At 40.6% G+C, this 14051-nt stretch overlaps 1 protein-coding gene across 7 annotated transcripts in view; it reads left to right on the forward strand.

Annotated features, from left to right (window-relative positions):
- The window catches only part of MEGF11 (multiple EGF like domains 11), a 193223-nt gene that overhangs the window by 117878 nt on the left and 61294 nt on the right, over positions 1 to 14051 (forward strand). For all 7 annotated transcript variants that reach the window (XR_006169805.1, XM_042823968.1, XM_042823963.1 and 4 more), the window contains exon 10: positions 4520 to 4694. Coding sequence is in view for 6 of the 7 variants with exons in the window: in XM_042823968.1 (XP_042679902.1) it covers positions 4520 to 4694 (175 nt within the window). In the remaining variant the exon portion in view is untranslated. The remainder of the gene's footprint in view (positions 1 to 4519; positions 4695 to 14051) is intronic.

Below are 14051 nucleotides of genomic sequence, written 5' to 3' on the forward strand. Positions count from 1 at the left end.
GATCAGAAGGATAAGAGGATTCAGGCAGGTGGGACACTGAGTCCTTTCCCAGCTCTTTTCTCAATGTATGGTTATTCCTACATGCCCCGTGCCTGACCTGTGCCTGGCTGCTGTCTGTTAGATACTTTTTATGCTTTCTGTCCCATCATGTGTTCATCAGCTTCACTTGCAGCATCCTCTGCTAAGATTTTATCTCTATTCCCTTAATAAATGAGTCCAGTCTCTCCATTGATAAAATCTCCCTTTTTCCTGCATCTTATCACTGCTGTTATGGAACAAAGAGATATCAGGAATCTGTAGATCTCTAAATGTTCTTTCATTCATTCGTGGTACTTCAGCTTTCCACTTTTCAGTGAGCTCCTCAGAGCACTGTCAATTTCTGAGCTGAGGAGTGTCAGAGTTGATGGAGTATGACCTTCTCTAAAGGCACTTCATATTCTGAACGCATCTTTTACTGATTGCTTAACCTGTCCCATACAGAACACTTTTCTTCCCAGCCTCCTCCTCCCCTGAATTTTTGTCTTCCAAAGTGATTCATTTCCTGACAGCCATCTATTTATCCATTTAAACTGTTGGCTGCTTGTTGAGATACCTACGAGTGCGGGATGATTTTATAAACCTTTGAAAGGTGAGGGAAGCTTGCTTTTTGTCTGTCAGTGGTTTTGACTCAGCTGATGTGGTTATTGCAGAGCTGGAACAGTAAGTTCTGGGGCCTTTGAGGAACAGGTTGGAGAGGAATGTTAAGAAGGACACTATCAGCTTTCCTATTTTCACAGATCTATCTATTTTAATATCTGAAGAGACCAACCTGATCATCCAGTCTGATTATTATCTAAATATTGGAAAATTTGGAAGTAACAAGTTCTGCCCCCAAAGTAAGAACGCGCTGGAATGAGGTTGGCTCTGTAAATGTGCTGAATTGAGAGACTCACTTTGGCTTCTTTAAAAGCAAGAGGGAGTTTGTAAGGGAGACAGAATGCAGTGTAGACACCAAAAGAGAGAAAATGCTCTTAAGTAAGGGTTATTACAGCTATTTATTTAGATGAAATTACTTCTGCTAGTGTGTAAACTAAAAATTGAGAAATTCACTGGGAAGAAGTTGTTTTGACTGAGAGATGTGTGGAAAGCAAATGCAGGATTTGGAACAGACTGTACTGTCTGAAGTGTTTCTTTTCCCAATTTGCCTTAAGAAAGTTAAATTCCTTGGAGTGAAAGGAAACTGGTTTCCTCAAAATTAGATGTTTAAAAAAATTCGAAGGTCAAAAATGACTTTCTGCTTTTCAGTTCAGCTAGTGAATATAAAAAATAATAATCTTTTGTTACTGCAAATGCGACTCAAAAGCCAGGGAACGTATGGTTAGCTTCTGATCTGCAGCAACAGCCATGGAACAACTTCCTTCTCATGTTGTGTGCTGTGGACAGCTTCCAGTTTCCACCTCTGCTTGGCCCACTGCCAGAGAAACACTTGGCTGCTTGCACTCATTCTAGGCTTTCTACACTACTCCTTACTGTTATCCAAGAGATTTGAAGAAATAAAAATTGTTAAGATTCAATGCAAAATACTAATGCTTAATACTGCCAGGCTCTTTCAAGATTAAGGTTTCTTTTCTGCTCACAGCAGTTGGAAAGCAGATGTTAGTATGTTTGCTTTTAGGGGTCCTTCCAAAAGCCCCAGCCCATCCATTAAGAGGTGTGTATTTTAATGTCAGTTCATTGGTGGCATGGACCTTACATATGCCACCTTCTGTCCTGACAAAATGTTTTGTGGACCTGGAGAGGTACGGTCAGAACAGGAAGGGAGGAATTACACAAATCACATTTCTAATTCTATGTCCTATTCTTTGCTTAAACTACTTTACCATTAACACTAATTTCAGTGCAGCTAACTTTTAGTTCACTGGCTAGGCTGGATGTATAGATGTTTGGATGGATAACAGATCAATTTCCTACCTATGGTTATGTGTTTGGGTACGTAGTTACAACACAGAATGTAAGTTTACAGAATACCCATATGGTAGGAGAGAAACATTCCTAACTCATGCATATATATGTTCATACACTATTTTGCATCATATTTGGTGCATAACTCTGCTAACTTTAACTAATGGAATAATTCACACTTACCAGAATATTAAAAACAGTAATAAAAACTTACTATCTAGTGACTTCAACTGCAGATCTTAAAAGGATTTCCAAAGGAAGAAAGGCGTCATTTTACAGATGGAAAGGATGAAATACAGAATTACATGGCCAAGATTCACTGGCAGAGTCAGGAATAGAACAGCTGTCTTCTGAATTTTGGTTAAGCAACTAAATTGCAGCTATCTTCAAGTTAGCACTGCATCTGGGCACTTTAATTGTCAGATGGTAAAACCGTCCTTTCTTTGAGGGGAAGATTACATGAGTGCAGGAACCCACAAACACAGTGGGGTTTTCCTAGCTCATCACCTTATGAGGAAATAGAAGGTGACATGGAAAATGTGATCTTTTACTGGAGCTTGTTATGGAGTCCATGCCCGTTTTTCCCACAGATTCTTCTGCAAAGTCTCTTTGGTTCACGCTGGTTATTCTAGTGCATGTTTGGATGATTGTTAGTTCTTAATAAATAGCCTGCATCCCATGCAAAAAAAGCTGTCCATTTGGATGAAGAAAGCAGGCTGGGAGTAGAAATTCTTACTGAGCATAGCATTTTCAATTGAATTGTTATAGACTGATTCAAACTGCCACGGTCATATATTACATTTGAAAGATTTAATTTAGCAAACAGCTGCAGTTCTCGTGGAACCATATGATACATGCAATAGTAGTGAAAACAAAGAAAAAAAATTCACCCTAAAACATTTCTTTAATGTTCAGCTTCTCCTCCTACTAGGTGATGATTAATAGACACAGAGGGGAAAAGAAGAGCTTTTATTATTTTCATCTAAATGTTAAGAGGTGCTGTGTGAACAACCATAATTTCAGGGACTGCTTTGTCAGAAGAATTTCATGGATAGTAGTTTGTTAAGCTGATGAATTGTTTTAATTACTCAGTCAAACACCATTTATGATGGAACACATGACACTCACAAAATTTGATCATTCTTAGCTGCAACAGTATGTGACTAACCTCTCGTACCAGTAATAGCCAGAAACATTCTTGAAAATTACATTTGATGAGGCTGCCTTGAAAATTAACATAAAGGATATTAATTTTATAGGTGTAAAGAAACCTATTTAGTCACGTTCGCAATACTAAACTATAGCAATAAACAATCATAAAGGAAAATAAACAGGTTCTGTGAAGCAGAAAAGCAGGAGGTAGGTCCATAGAGAGGTACCACTTTGCAGAACTCTCTCCTTTCTTGTTCTTAGAACGATAGAAAAAAACCTGGCTTGTGGCAGTATTATTTCTCATCTCACACCGAGGGCCAGACAGCACTATTGAAGTGCAGTCTTGAAGTGCAGCAACCCCTGGGGCATTCTGAGCTCTCAGTGAAGCCTTGCACTCCCACAATATGTGTTGCTTTGCCAAAGCTCAGATCCCTCTCTATCCTCTCCTCTTTTTTCCCACCTTCTCATCAACTGCCTCACCTCCCCAGCCCCTGCTCCCCCTTCCCACAGCCCAGACACAGCCACATCCCCACACCAGCACTTCTCCAGCCTCCCCTTCCTGCTGCAGGGGAACGTTAGTACCCTAAGTGAACCTGGGAGATGCTCTTTTTGTTTGCAGAAGAGAAAATTGTGAGTAGTGTTTCGTAGCAGAAGGAATAATTATTCCAAGATTTCACCTCCAAAGATGTCTTCACTGGGACCAAGCATTGCCTGGTCTTATGGTCGTGAATTTTGTTTCTACTTCTCTCTCTATGAGCTGTCACAAGTGTGGATTTGTCTGAATAGAAATGAAAGCCAGAGGATTCATGGTGGGCAGCAATGCTCATTATTCACCGTACAAAGGAACCTGACTCTTTTCCCTGCACAGCTGAAGTTTAGTCTCAGGGCTCCTGTTGACTCCTGCCCTGAATAAATTCTTGCTCAGGCTCAGTTAGTGATCAGTTCAGTTCACTATAGCTGAATATTCCCTGCAAAAGTATTTTTCCAAAGGACACGTTTCCCTTCCAAGCACTTTCCTTTCTGCTTCTCCCTCCTGTAAAGTTTTGTGAACATCTTTAACTGAGCTTATTTCACGCAAATAGCATGGCATACACAGGGCTTAATTGTGGTGTGGTTCATGTCAGTAACCCAAGTCACGCTGATCTGAAAACAAAAACATAAATGTAATGGGTGCAGGGACAGGTCCCAGGTGTTTGGAGGTGACCCAGCAGACTGGTACTTGGCTCCATATTCCGTGGCTGCATTGCCTGATTTGTATGGCTGCTTGTGTTTACCATCCTGAGCAGTTCTCAGGTTTGTTCTGCTCTTGGTGAAACTCTTGCTGGCGTTGCACCTGAAATGTTCTACTGAGATGTCCCTACAGTTCATAGACTTTATTTTTTTCTTCCGCATTCACATCTCACTAATGTCTGCTTGTCTTCATTAGTTGCCATCCATTGTCTGGAGAATGTAGCTGCAAAGCTGGCTGGGCTGGACTGTACTGCAATGAGACCTGTCCCCCCGGGTACCATGGCGAAGGCTGCCAGCTGACCTGCTCATGTGAGAATGGTGCAGATTGTGACAGCATCACTGGGAAGTGCACGTGTGCGCCAGGATACATGGTGAGTGGGAGCTGGGGGCAATGGGGCATGGCGTAAGGCGCCTGCAGAAAAGTAAAGAAGATTTTAATCTCATTTCAAATAATATTTTCTCAAAAAGCAGCAAAACACAGGTTGCTTTTCCCCTTTCCGTTGTAAGTCCATATAATTCTCCTTTGAGCAGTGTCAACATACTACTGCTGGTTATTTATTTAACATCACCATTGTAAGTTCGTTACTGTTGTAAGCACAAATACATCATTTCCTATCTTACATTCTAAGTCAAGATGTAACAAAAAAGATGTCAGATTATTGTCTGCTTAGAAGAGCAGAAAAAGAATTCTCTTGGCCTTTCAGCATGTTCCTTGTCAGTCACACTGTGATTTTAATAGATGAAGATTTTTTTTATGTTACAAATGATAGAGCAATTTATGTCTTTTCTGAATATATATGGCAGGTGTCTTTTACCTGAGCATCAGAACGAACCTCAGATACTCTGTGGTAAACAACCATTATATTTTATAGATGAGATATAAAATGGCTGAAGAAATCAGCCACGATGAAACAACAGAAGGAAACTCAACTCTAAGTTCACATGCAAAGTACTTCTTTCACTTTACTTCAGGAACAGGCCATGGAGCAGATCTGCTGGTTATCTTTAAGAAGCAATGCTTCCAAAAGGAAAAAGTTATTTTCAGGAGATATTCTGCCACAGCTTTGCTAGAAGCTGTCTTTCTCTATTTTATGACCTTACTTTTATATGAGTTATGGCTTAGAGTCGCTTTTGTTCTTTGCTCCATGTCAAAATCTGAATCTGAATATTGGAGATTCCATCCAGTTTCCAGGGGTTCTCTCAGGTTGGGTATAAATAGACTTATTTAGACATGAGGGCTAGGACTGTAAAAAGTGTGCAAGACAGCAGTACTGTTTAAATACAAAAAAAAAAAAAAAAAAAGGAATAAAAGAGCTTTGAGCTTTAATTCCCCACTTGTTTATACTGATAGAAACAAGAATTTATCTTGTCTGCACACCAGTGGTACACACAGGTATTAATATAGAGAAATGGATGAAGGCAGAAGCATGTAAGTAACAAATGCAAAATCAAATGGTACCAATATCCTCTTTCTTATCAGGAATGCTGTTCAAGTATGCAGCACAAGAATATTTTGGGACCCTTTACTGTATACATGTTAAAAAACCCACTGTTTGTCCAATATATATAGTTCCAAGACAGTGTTATTGCAGCTGTGAAGCCTGGGAAGGAGATTCCTATTGCATTGCTTCAAAATAATATTTAATCTCATAATAAAGAGCTTTCTTGCATTGACATTTAAACAGCTTGGTTATTGAGGATAGCTCTATAATCACTGAAGCATATTTAGGCATTAGTATCATTGCTCTCTCGTAATATACTATAATCTCTGGCAATTAGTCCATGAGGGGAAGTAAAGCCTTGAAATTGCTAATTTATTGCCTCTGAAGCATATTTGTCATTTGTATGCATGCCAGATGACTTGAGTTGCAATAGTTCTTTCAAATGCTAGGGAACACAGGCTGTAAAGAAGAGTTGACAGGAACCTTTCCTTCCTGCCCTGCAACGGCCACGTTGTGCTGCACTGCTCTGCTGCATGGGCAGGGAAAGGCATCAGCACTGCTGACTGGCACAGGGAGGGTGAGAAAGGTGCCGTGGGTCAGCACCCACTCCAGCTTGAAGTGCCATGCTCAACACTGGGCTTTGCCTTCAAGTATGTATGCCTGCGTCTTGCTGAGGCAGTGGGGAGCTCTGCCTGCGGGTAGAATTTTGCCCTTGAATTCAGCTAGCCTGCAAGCAAATGCAGTGTCTGTTCTTGAATGCAGGATGTCTCTTCTGGCAGCACTGACAATAGAGCGATGCTAATGCAGAACTGGGCCGAGCTAATTATTCAGAAAAGCCCTAAATGAGTCCCTCTTGCTTTTTAAAGCAGGAAGCTTGGCCAGTGCAGCTACAGGGTCAGAAATCTTGACATATGTTTGGAAAGCATATAGTGAGATCAGCATCTTACATTTCATAGAAACACGGGAGCTTATATAGTCGAGCAGGGTGATGTGTTTTTTACTAAGAGAGAAGGAAGAGGGCATAATGGAATGTAGGATGCAACTGCAAAATAGAATTGCAAAGGCATAGGGATTGGACCCATAGGACTTCGGGGTTACTGGATGGCTAGAAAAGACAGTGACCAAGAAATTACAGTCTCCTCCTGACAAAGCACTCCTCCAGCCCACTTGTCTTGCACAGATGGCTTGTCTTTTAACAGTGCCCTGCCTCCGTTGTGTCAGGGCAGCTGGGCTGGGTTTCAGAATGAATCATCTGCGATCACAGCCAAAACAGGGACATTTTGTTGGGATGCAGAACAAGCCATGAAAAACACAAAGCATCTGGTCACCTTTATTAAATGTATTAAGTGAAAAGGCAGCCATCCCATAGGTTGAAATGTACGTGTGCTGAGCACCTAATTTTTTGGAAGCTAAGCAGATTCAAGTTTTAAAATGAAAAAGTACATTGTAGCTCAGAAAATAATACATTATTTATTAGCTTTGACATTTCCAAAAATTCAAATGCCAAAGCTAAGTATTGGTGAGCTTGCAGTTTTGGATAGAATCTCAAAACCTTTTATGTCTTCTTTTTTTTTTTTAAATGAATATGTTGGGTCAGACTCGCCATCCAAACTTGTACGTACCTAGCTCCAAAAACAAACTACACTGGTGTAGAGGTGTTACTGAGTGTCTGTACAGGTTATTTGTATGAGACTATGCTCAAATGAGGGAATTGCACTGTTGTAACTGTGGAACTGGGTGTACTATCACACTGGGGAAGTGCAGTATTTTAACTGCAGACACCACATGTAGTTTTGTCTGAAGAAGAAACTGAGAAATTAGAGTGATTTCCACTATTTCAGCCAAAAAAACATAGTTCTTGGAGGCAGCCTACATGACAATGAAACTAAGATAACAGGAGCAAAGGAGATGCAACAAAATCTTTCCCAAAAGCCTAGAGCACACTCGGAGCTACTCCCCTTATGCCCTGGCAAAAGAGCCCATGCTGCTGTAAAGACTGTGCTTACTGCATCTCACTTGTACCAGGAGGTTAAGGGGTTGTGTCTGTTTAATTAATGTGATTGCAGGGAATCATCATGCCAAGAATACCAATAGGGCCAATAGAGCACTTCCCTGAAACTTGTATTTTTTAAACATTTGAGGATTTCCTCTTAGTACTCGTGTGATGAATTGCCAGTAATGCTTTTCTGAAAAGTGGTTTTGAAAAGCCATTCTGCTGCCGTCTCATTTGTGGCAAAAAGGAATCTGATGAAGCACGCACAGGGACAACTCAAAGATTACCCTTAAAAAGCAGAGAGGGAAATTCTGGACAGGTGGAAATTGGATCCTCTCTCCCACACGCAAACAGTCACTCCTTGCAATAAATTCCTGGGATGCAATTATGGGGGCGGTGAGAGGAGTAACGCTAACTTGCACATCCCCCTCCTTCCAAATTCCGATCTCAGATGCTCTTTTACAAGTCCACTGATTTCTGTTGTACTGTAAGAATGCAAAAGAAATCAGGATTTGGCCTGTCCTCTCTTCTTTTGTTTTTGATTCATTGAATTTTATTCCCGTAATTCAATAAATGTGTTGAAGAAGGCCAGAGAGTATGAATTAAGAATGACAGGAAACCACAGGAATCCTGACCTCCTGTCTCACAACCAACCCCCTGCACATACCTATCAGCTTTCTAGCTTCTGAAATCATTATAGGTGCTATTGAAATACATCTGGATTCACCCTCTCCATTGCACAGCTAATTGCAGCTTTCTTGAGAACAGGAGCTATCTAGAGACCTCGTTCCATGATATGCCTTTGTTTCTTTATGGATGCTTTGTTTTCTTCCTTTGAAAAATGTGTTTAACTTCAGATACTTTCATTCTGTCTATTGTAGCAAGAAGATATGTAGTAAAAAATTTCTCAGCTTGGGATACTAAGAAAACTTTAACACTTATCTGTGGAATGTGTGGTCAGCTTTACTTTGATGGGCACTTAGGTCTATATTTCACACCTAGGTGACAGAACTTGTATTACTTTAAAGAGTTCATCTATTTATGCTGCTAGTTTTTGAAGACCTGTCTGCTTTTATTGAACCTCACATGCTGGCAAGCAAAGCTACTAGCACTTCATCACCAAAATGAAAGAATTCATTCTGACATTTTTCTATTCCTTGGCTATACTGGTAGATCCCATGAAAGCTGATTCCTGTATCTCACAGTGCAGGAAGGAGTGGAAACTGCAGGAGAGAGAAACTCTTACTAGATTTTTCAGCTTTTGGAATGTCACTTGGATTCTTAAAACTTCCCAAGATGAATCCCAGCTCTGTACATCTCTTGTCATTTGCATCTTTTGTTGACATTGCATCAAAATTGCCTTTCAAATGTATCCTTATGTAAGTGCTAATGTATATATATCCTCGCTGAGCTCAGTGAGAATCTGTACACTCAAAGACTGAAACACAGGCTTAATTTGAGTCTATAAATACAAACTTTGCCTATGTGCCAGAGTTCCTCAGTGTAATATTTTCTCTGCCACAGGAGTACAAATTACTTCCCACGTGCACGCCTGCATATTGGACTGAGTTGTCTTCTGTAACTTAATCATGAACAATTGCTCAAATATTCAGTAAAAATAAGTGTATATTGTATTGCTACAAACCCATTCAAATGCATGGCCAACTTTCTAAGAGGTAATCTCTCCATCAGTACAAATACATGCAGTATCAGAGCAGTCTAATTTTGCCCCATGCCTGCCCAGTGAGTAAACTGACCAATTTACCTTGCTGTAGACATGAGGAAGATTATAATTTTGTTTTACCTATGGAGGTCATAGGGAGCTTAAAGGTACAGTCTGTTGAGTATTCCAGCCATGACCATGACTGGTTTCCTTCTGGGACATCTCTTGTTCCTTGAAAAAAGCATACAGGAGAGAAGAAACAGTCTGTCCTTCTATATTAAAAAAAAAAAAATTAACCTGCTCTCTGGTCCTGCACCTTTAAAATTCTCTCTGTTGCCTAAAAGAATAATAATAAAAAAAAGAATAAAGAATACATAGAATGGAGCACCTTATCTTATCTTCAGCTGAATTTTCCCTGAAGGACCAAAATCTCAGGTAGGTCTGAAGGAATTTAAAGAATCAATGGCTGTGGCTGTTTTCTAAACACTCAAGGTGATAAAAACAACTTTATCAGAATATTCCCTCTCTTCTACATATTTGCTTTCATCTTTATTTTAAATGTATCATCCTTCACCACTTCAGAAAGAAGCAGGAAAAATGAATGAGGCTTCTTTCTCTTGCAAGTCACTGGTTCAATAATAAAGTTATTTTATAAATTTCACTAAATTCTTAACATAAAGAAGTGAACCTAAGGTTAGAGATAGTGAATCTGTTTTGGGGGCTTTAACTCATTTAAATGATCTGTTTCTCTTTGAGATAATTCCAAATGTGCTTCAGCGGAAGCTCATTGCTGAGCAACAGGGCACCTCATCAAAAAGGTTTCAAAAGAAAAGACGAGGGGAAAAAATCTTCAATGGAGCCTGCATCCTTTTATCCTTGATTTACTGAGCATATCAGTTACCCCCCTTTGTTAAGAGCCCTTTTCATTTATAGGTATAAAATAAATCCAGCCATTTTATCAAGATGTTCTTGTTACCAATCACCAGTATAAATTTTACTTGCTGTAGGAGGGGAAAAGGTTTTGTGGCACAGCAGTTGTCCAATTAGCCGGAGTATCACAGGCAACAAAAACAGTTTGCCCAGTCTCATTTCATGAATTACCTATTCGTACAAGGAAGATGCATTTTCTTCTTCTGGTTTCCTATTTTATTCATAATCCAATGTTTCACTGCCATTGAGAATAGCTAGTTGTAGTGGCAGTGGGTATAGGAGAAGGCATCCATACTGTGCAGGTGGGTTTGAGCGTGGGTGGTAATTTGGAGTGAGATAATTAGTAATCAATAATGAAAACAACACAAGTTTTCCTACATGAAGCAGAACTAAAAAAAGCCTTGTTTTCCATAGATGTATGTGCTTAGGCCTCTGGCTTTTCCTATCCCGCTGCAGTAACCTGTCTCTGTCAGGTCCCCTATGACACATTAGCTAGCAAAGACTGCTCAGGTGAGCTCATGGACACCAAATCAACACAATCCCCTCCCTGCGTAAAGGTACCATGCATCATATTCCCTAAGAAGGAATGGAATTTGCCTGAGCAAAGACTGAATATTAAGGCAGGGTAAAACATCAAATTCTGTTATAAAATGGAGGATGTAACTGTGCCCTGGAAAACTGTGTTGGGTCGAGTTAAAAATGATATTTATGTGGTGCTTGAAAAGTGGCTAAAGACAAAAATGCTATTAACTGTGGAAATACAAGTCACAATAACAGTCAAATCCCCTGCACTGACTATGGCTGCGTGCTGGAACTCCCTTTCTTGGTTCTGGTCTTTTGGAATGTATTCTCTTTGCAAAGTGCATTTCCTTGGTGGCTTCTAGATGAAGATAAGTCTGAAAACTCATCTGATAAATTTTGAGCTTACGAAAAACTTCACAAGTGGATGTGGAACAAGTAGCAGATCTAAAGCAGGCAGCAAAAAAACACTTCTGCTTCATTCAGCCTAATTAAGGGTGAGCTGGAAATTTTTTTCTTGAAATGGAAGAACTCTCACGATCTAGTTGAATGGAAGGTTTTTCTCTATCAGCTGTGCTGCAGCTGGAAGCTCTGAGTTTATTAGCATACATCAAAACATCACGTGCCCTGTGTTTTGGTTCCTTCTCACATAAATAGAGATGGTTAGGGATCACTTGTACTCACCTATGTGAGTTGTTGTGTACCCCTTTTCACTGATGATAACTGAACTGTCCCACCTGTTTATGCATACAGCAGTATATATTTGTGTCCATAAAACAGCTGTACTTTTATTTTTGTAGATCACAAGGAATAAATTCAGGCTATAGAGTTTTGCATCCCTAGGGTACAAGGTCTGATCCAGGCCAGGTCAGTACAGATTGAAAATTATCTTCTCTTGGCTGTGCAGCGGCTTGCATGAAATGACTTTGGTCTCAATCCAGCTCCCTGTGGATAAGTATGTACATCACAAACCCCATTTCTATCAGCAGTGACTGGCAAATTCGCTGGCACTCTGAGCCATTTTACCATTTTACCTTCACAAACCACTGCTTCAGGTCAGGCTTGGTGGCATGACTGCAGGATCCATTTCAAAATCCCCCACAGGACTTTTTCTAAGGGGCAAAGTGCGGGTACTTTGAGATTTCACAGTGGCACCCTTCATAAGCACTGCATTCAACCCAGATTGTACTGCTTCTTTGTGCAATGGCAGGTGCCTTTCTGGAAAGTCAGTCTGCCTCTAAGATGGCCCTGCTTCATGTAGGCTAGGAAACAATGAGCAGCACCGCAGTGCGATGGAGCTGGTGGGCTAAACCCAGTATTTCAATAGCAGCTCACAAATGGATTCTTCTGGCTCTGCTGTAGGAGAAGATATCCTACATTCAGAACCCAACAGGGAAGGTCATTATGGGGAGACCTCCTGTGTATTCCCAGGCTTTCAGAATAAGCCGCTCCCCTATTGATTTTTGTATCAATGAAACAGGTGCTTGCTGTCTATTAGGCTTGTTGGCGCTCTCCCCCCGGAGCTCCTATTGACCAATTAGACATTTCTGCTGGAGCAGTGGCAGCCACAGTGTTCAGGAGCCTGTTTTCCTAAACCCTGACAGCACTCATGTGAGCAGCTGGCTGCATGAGCCATAGGGAGGGGTCTTCTTGCACTTCAGGGCATCTGTTGTGTGCTGACCTATTGTACTGGTGTATTTAGCAAGGTCACAGGGTGCACAAGGCACAGTGGGTCTCCCTCAGTTGTGGAAACTGCATCCCTTTCTTTGAAATCAGTGGATTCTTTTGAGATCATTCTATGAACTACTTCTATTTCATTTTGCTTACTCTCTCTTATCAGTGTGTAAGCTCCAGAAATTGTCTGTGAAAGCTCAAATTCTCCTTTGTCAGCCCAGGTTTACCTGAACAACACTGCTAGTTCCAATAGGATTGTCCCAGATATACAAGAGTGGAATTTGTCTCAGTGACTGCCTCTGCTAATGAGAACTGATTCAGTTACACACCGTATGTATAATTTGATAAGAACTGTAAACAAGTCCCAGGTCTCTTCCACTTTCTTCTTATATTTACTTTTACTTCTGGTCTCTGCTGCAGTTTTATTTACCTGAATAATTCCAAAGTTTTCATAAGTGGGTCCAAAGGAAGCAGCTTCACGTAGAAACCTGAAATGTCTCTGTCTTTGTTATTAGCTGACATATTTCCTGTATTTTATCCTTAATTGGCAATGTGTCTGTGTCAAATTGCATTTCTGTTTCTGTAGCCTCATTCATTGTCACTGGAGCTCAGTATCCTGTTCAGACTGAGTCATTTGATCTGAATTTTGCAGAGGAATAAACTGCCTGCCAATAGCAGTGTCTCTATCCATCTATTAAGCTTATAAATGTGTATAGCCTTATCCACACTATCTGTGGATCTATGCATAGAAATGCTGGTAGCTGATTCTCTTGGTAGTTCAAATTGCAAACGAACTTTATTAAAGCCACCTAAGTATAGGATTTAAGTCACTGGTTTGCTTTGCATTTTATTTTCTGTCTATCTACACTGCAAAAGAATGAGTGAAGTTTTATCCTTTAAGATGAGACATGTGTAAGTGGGAAATCCGGGTGTGCTTTTTATGCCAAAGAGCAACTGAACTTCTAACAGATACTGGCCTCTTGCTTTTGGTTTTTGGTTTTAGGAAATGTGTGAAAATGTGAAGAGGACATCTGTTCATCTGCTTGTCTGTGATTGCCAGGTTATTTACCAGCTTTTCAAAAGCTGTATCACAAACCTAATTAGCTTAAAGCTGACATGAAGCATTATTCATTTCATGCCATAAAGCATCTTTTCCACCTATGTAGATGGTTTCCTTTTTTTGCTTTAGTCCTTCCACATGTGGATGATGCAGCTCAGAGCCCATGTCAGCTGTGGGTGTCAGCATCATCAGCCCATGTTCACCACCCACAGCACTGCTTCTGTCAGTTCAGTGCCCTTAGCAAGAGAGCAGCTGAGGATAGCTGCTGCACGCAGCACATTTAACACCTCCTGGATTCGATCCTTTCAGTCTGCAAGGACAGGAGCTCGGGCATGCACTGATGTGCTGAACTTTGGCAGCTTCTGCTGCAGAAAGATGCAGGTCTCAGCTAGTGGCCATAGTGATCGGTGCAGGCAGCATGGGAGGGGAGTTTAGATGTAAGACTGT

This window comes from Centrocercus urophasianus, unplaced genomic scaffold (genome assembly GCF_019232065.1).
Source record: "Centrocercus urophasianus isolate 14NV4802_14NV808 unplaced genomic scaffold, USGS_Curo_1.0 seq_23, whole genome shotgun sequence".
NCBI classification, from domain to species: Eukaryota; Metazoa; Chordata; class Aves; order Galliformes; family Phasianidae; genus Centrocercus; species Centrocercus urophasianus.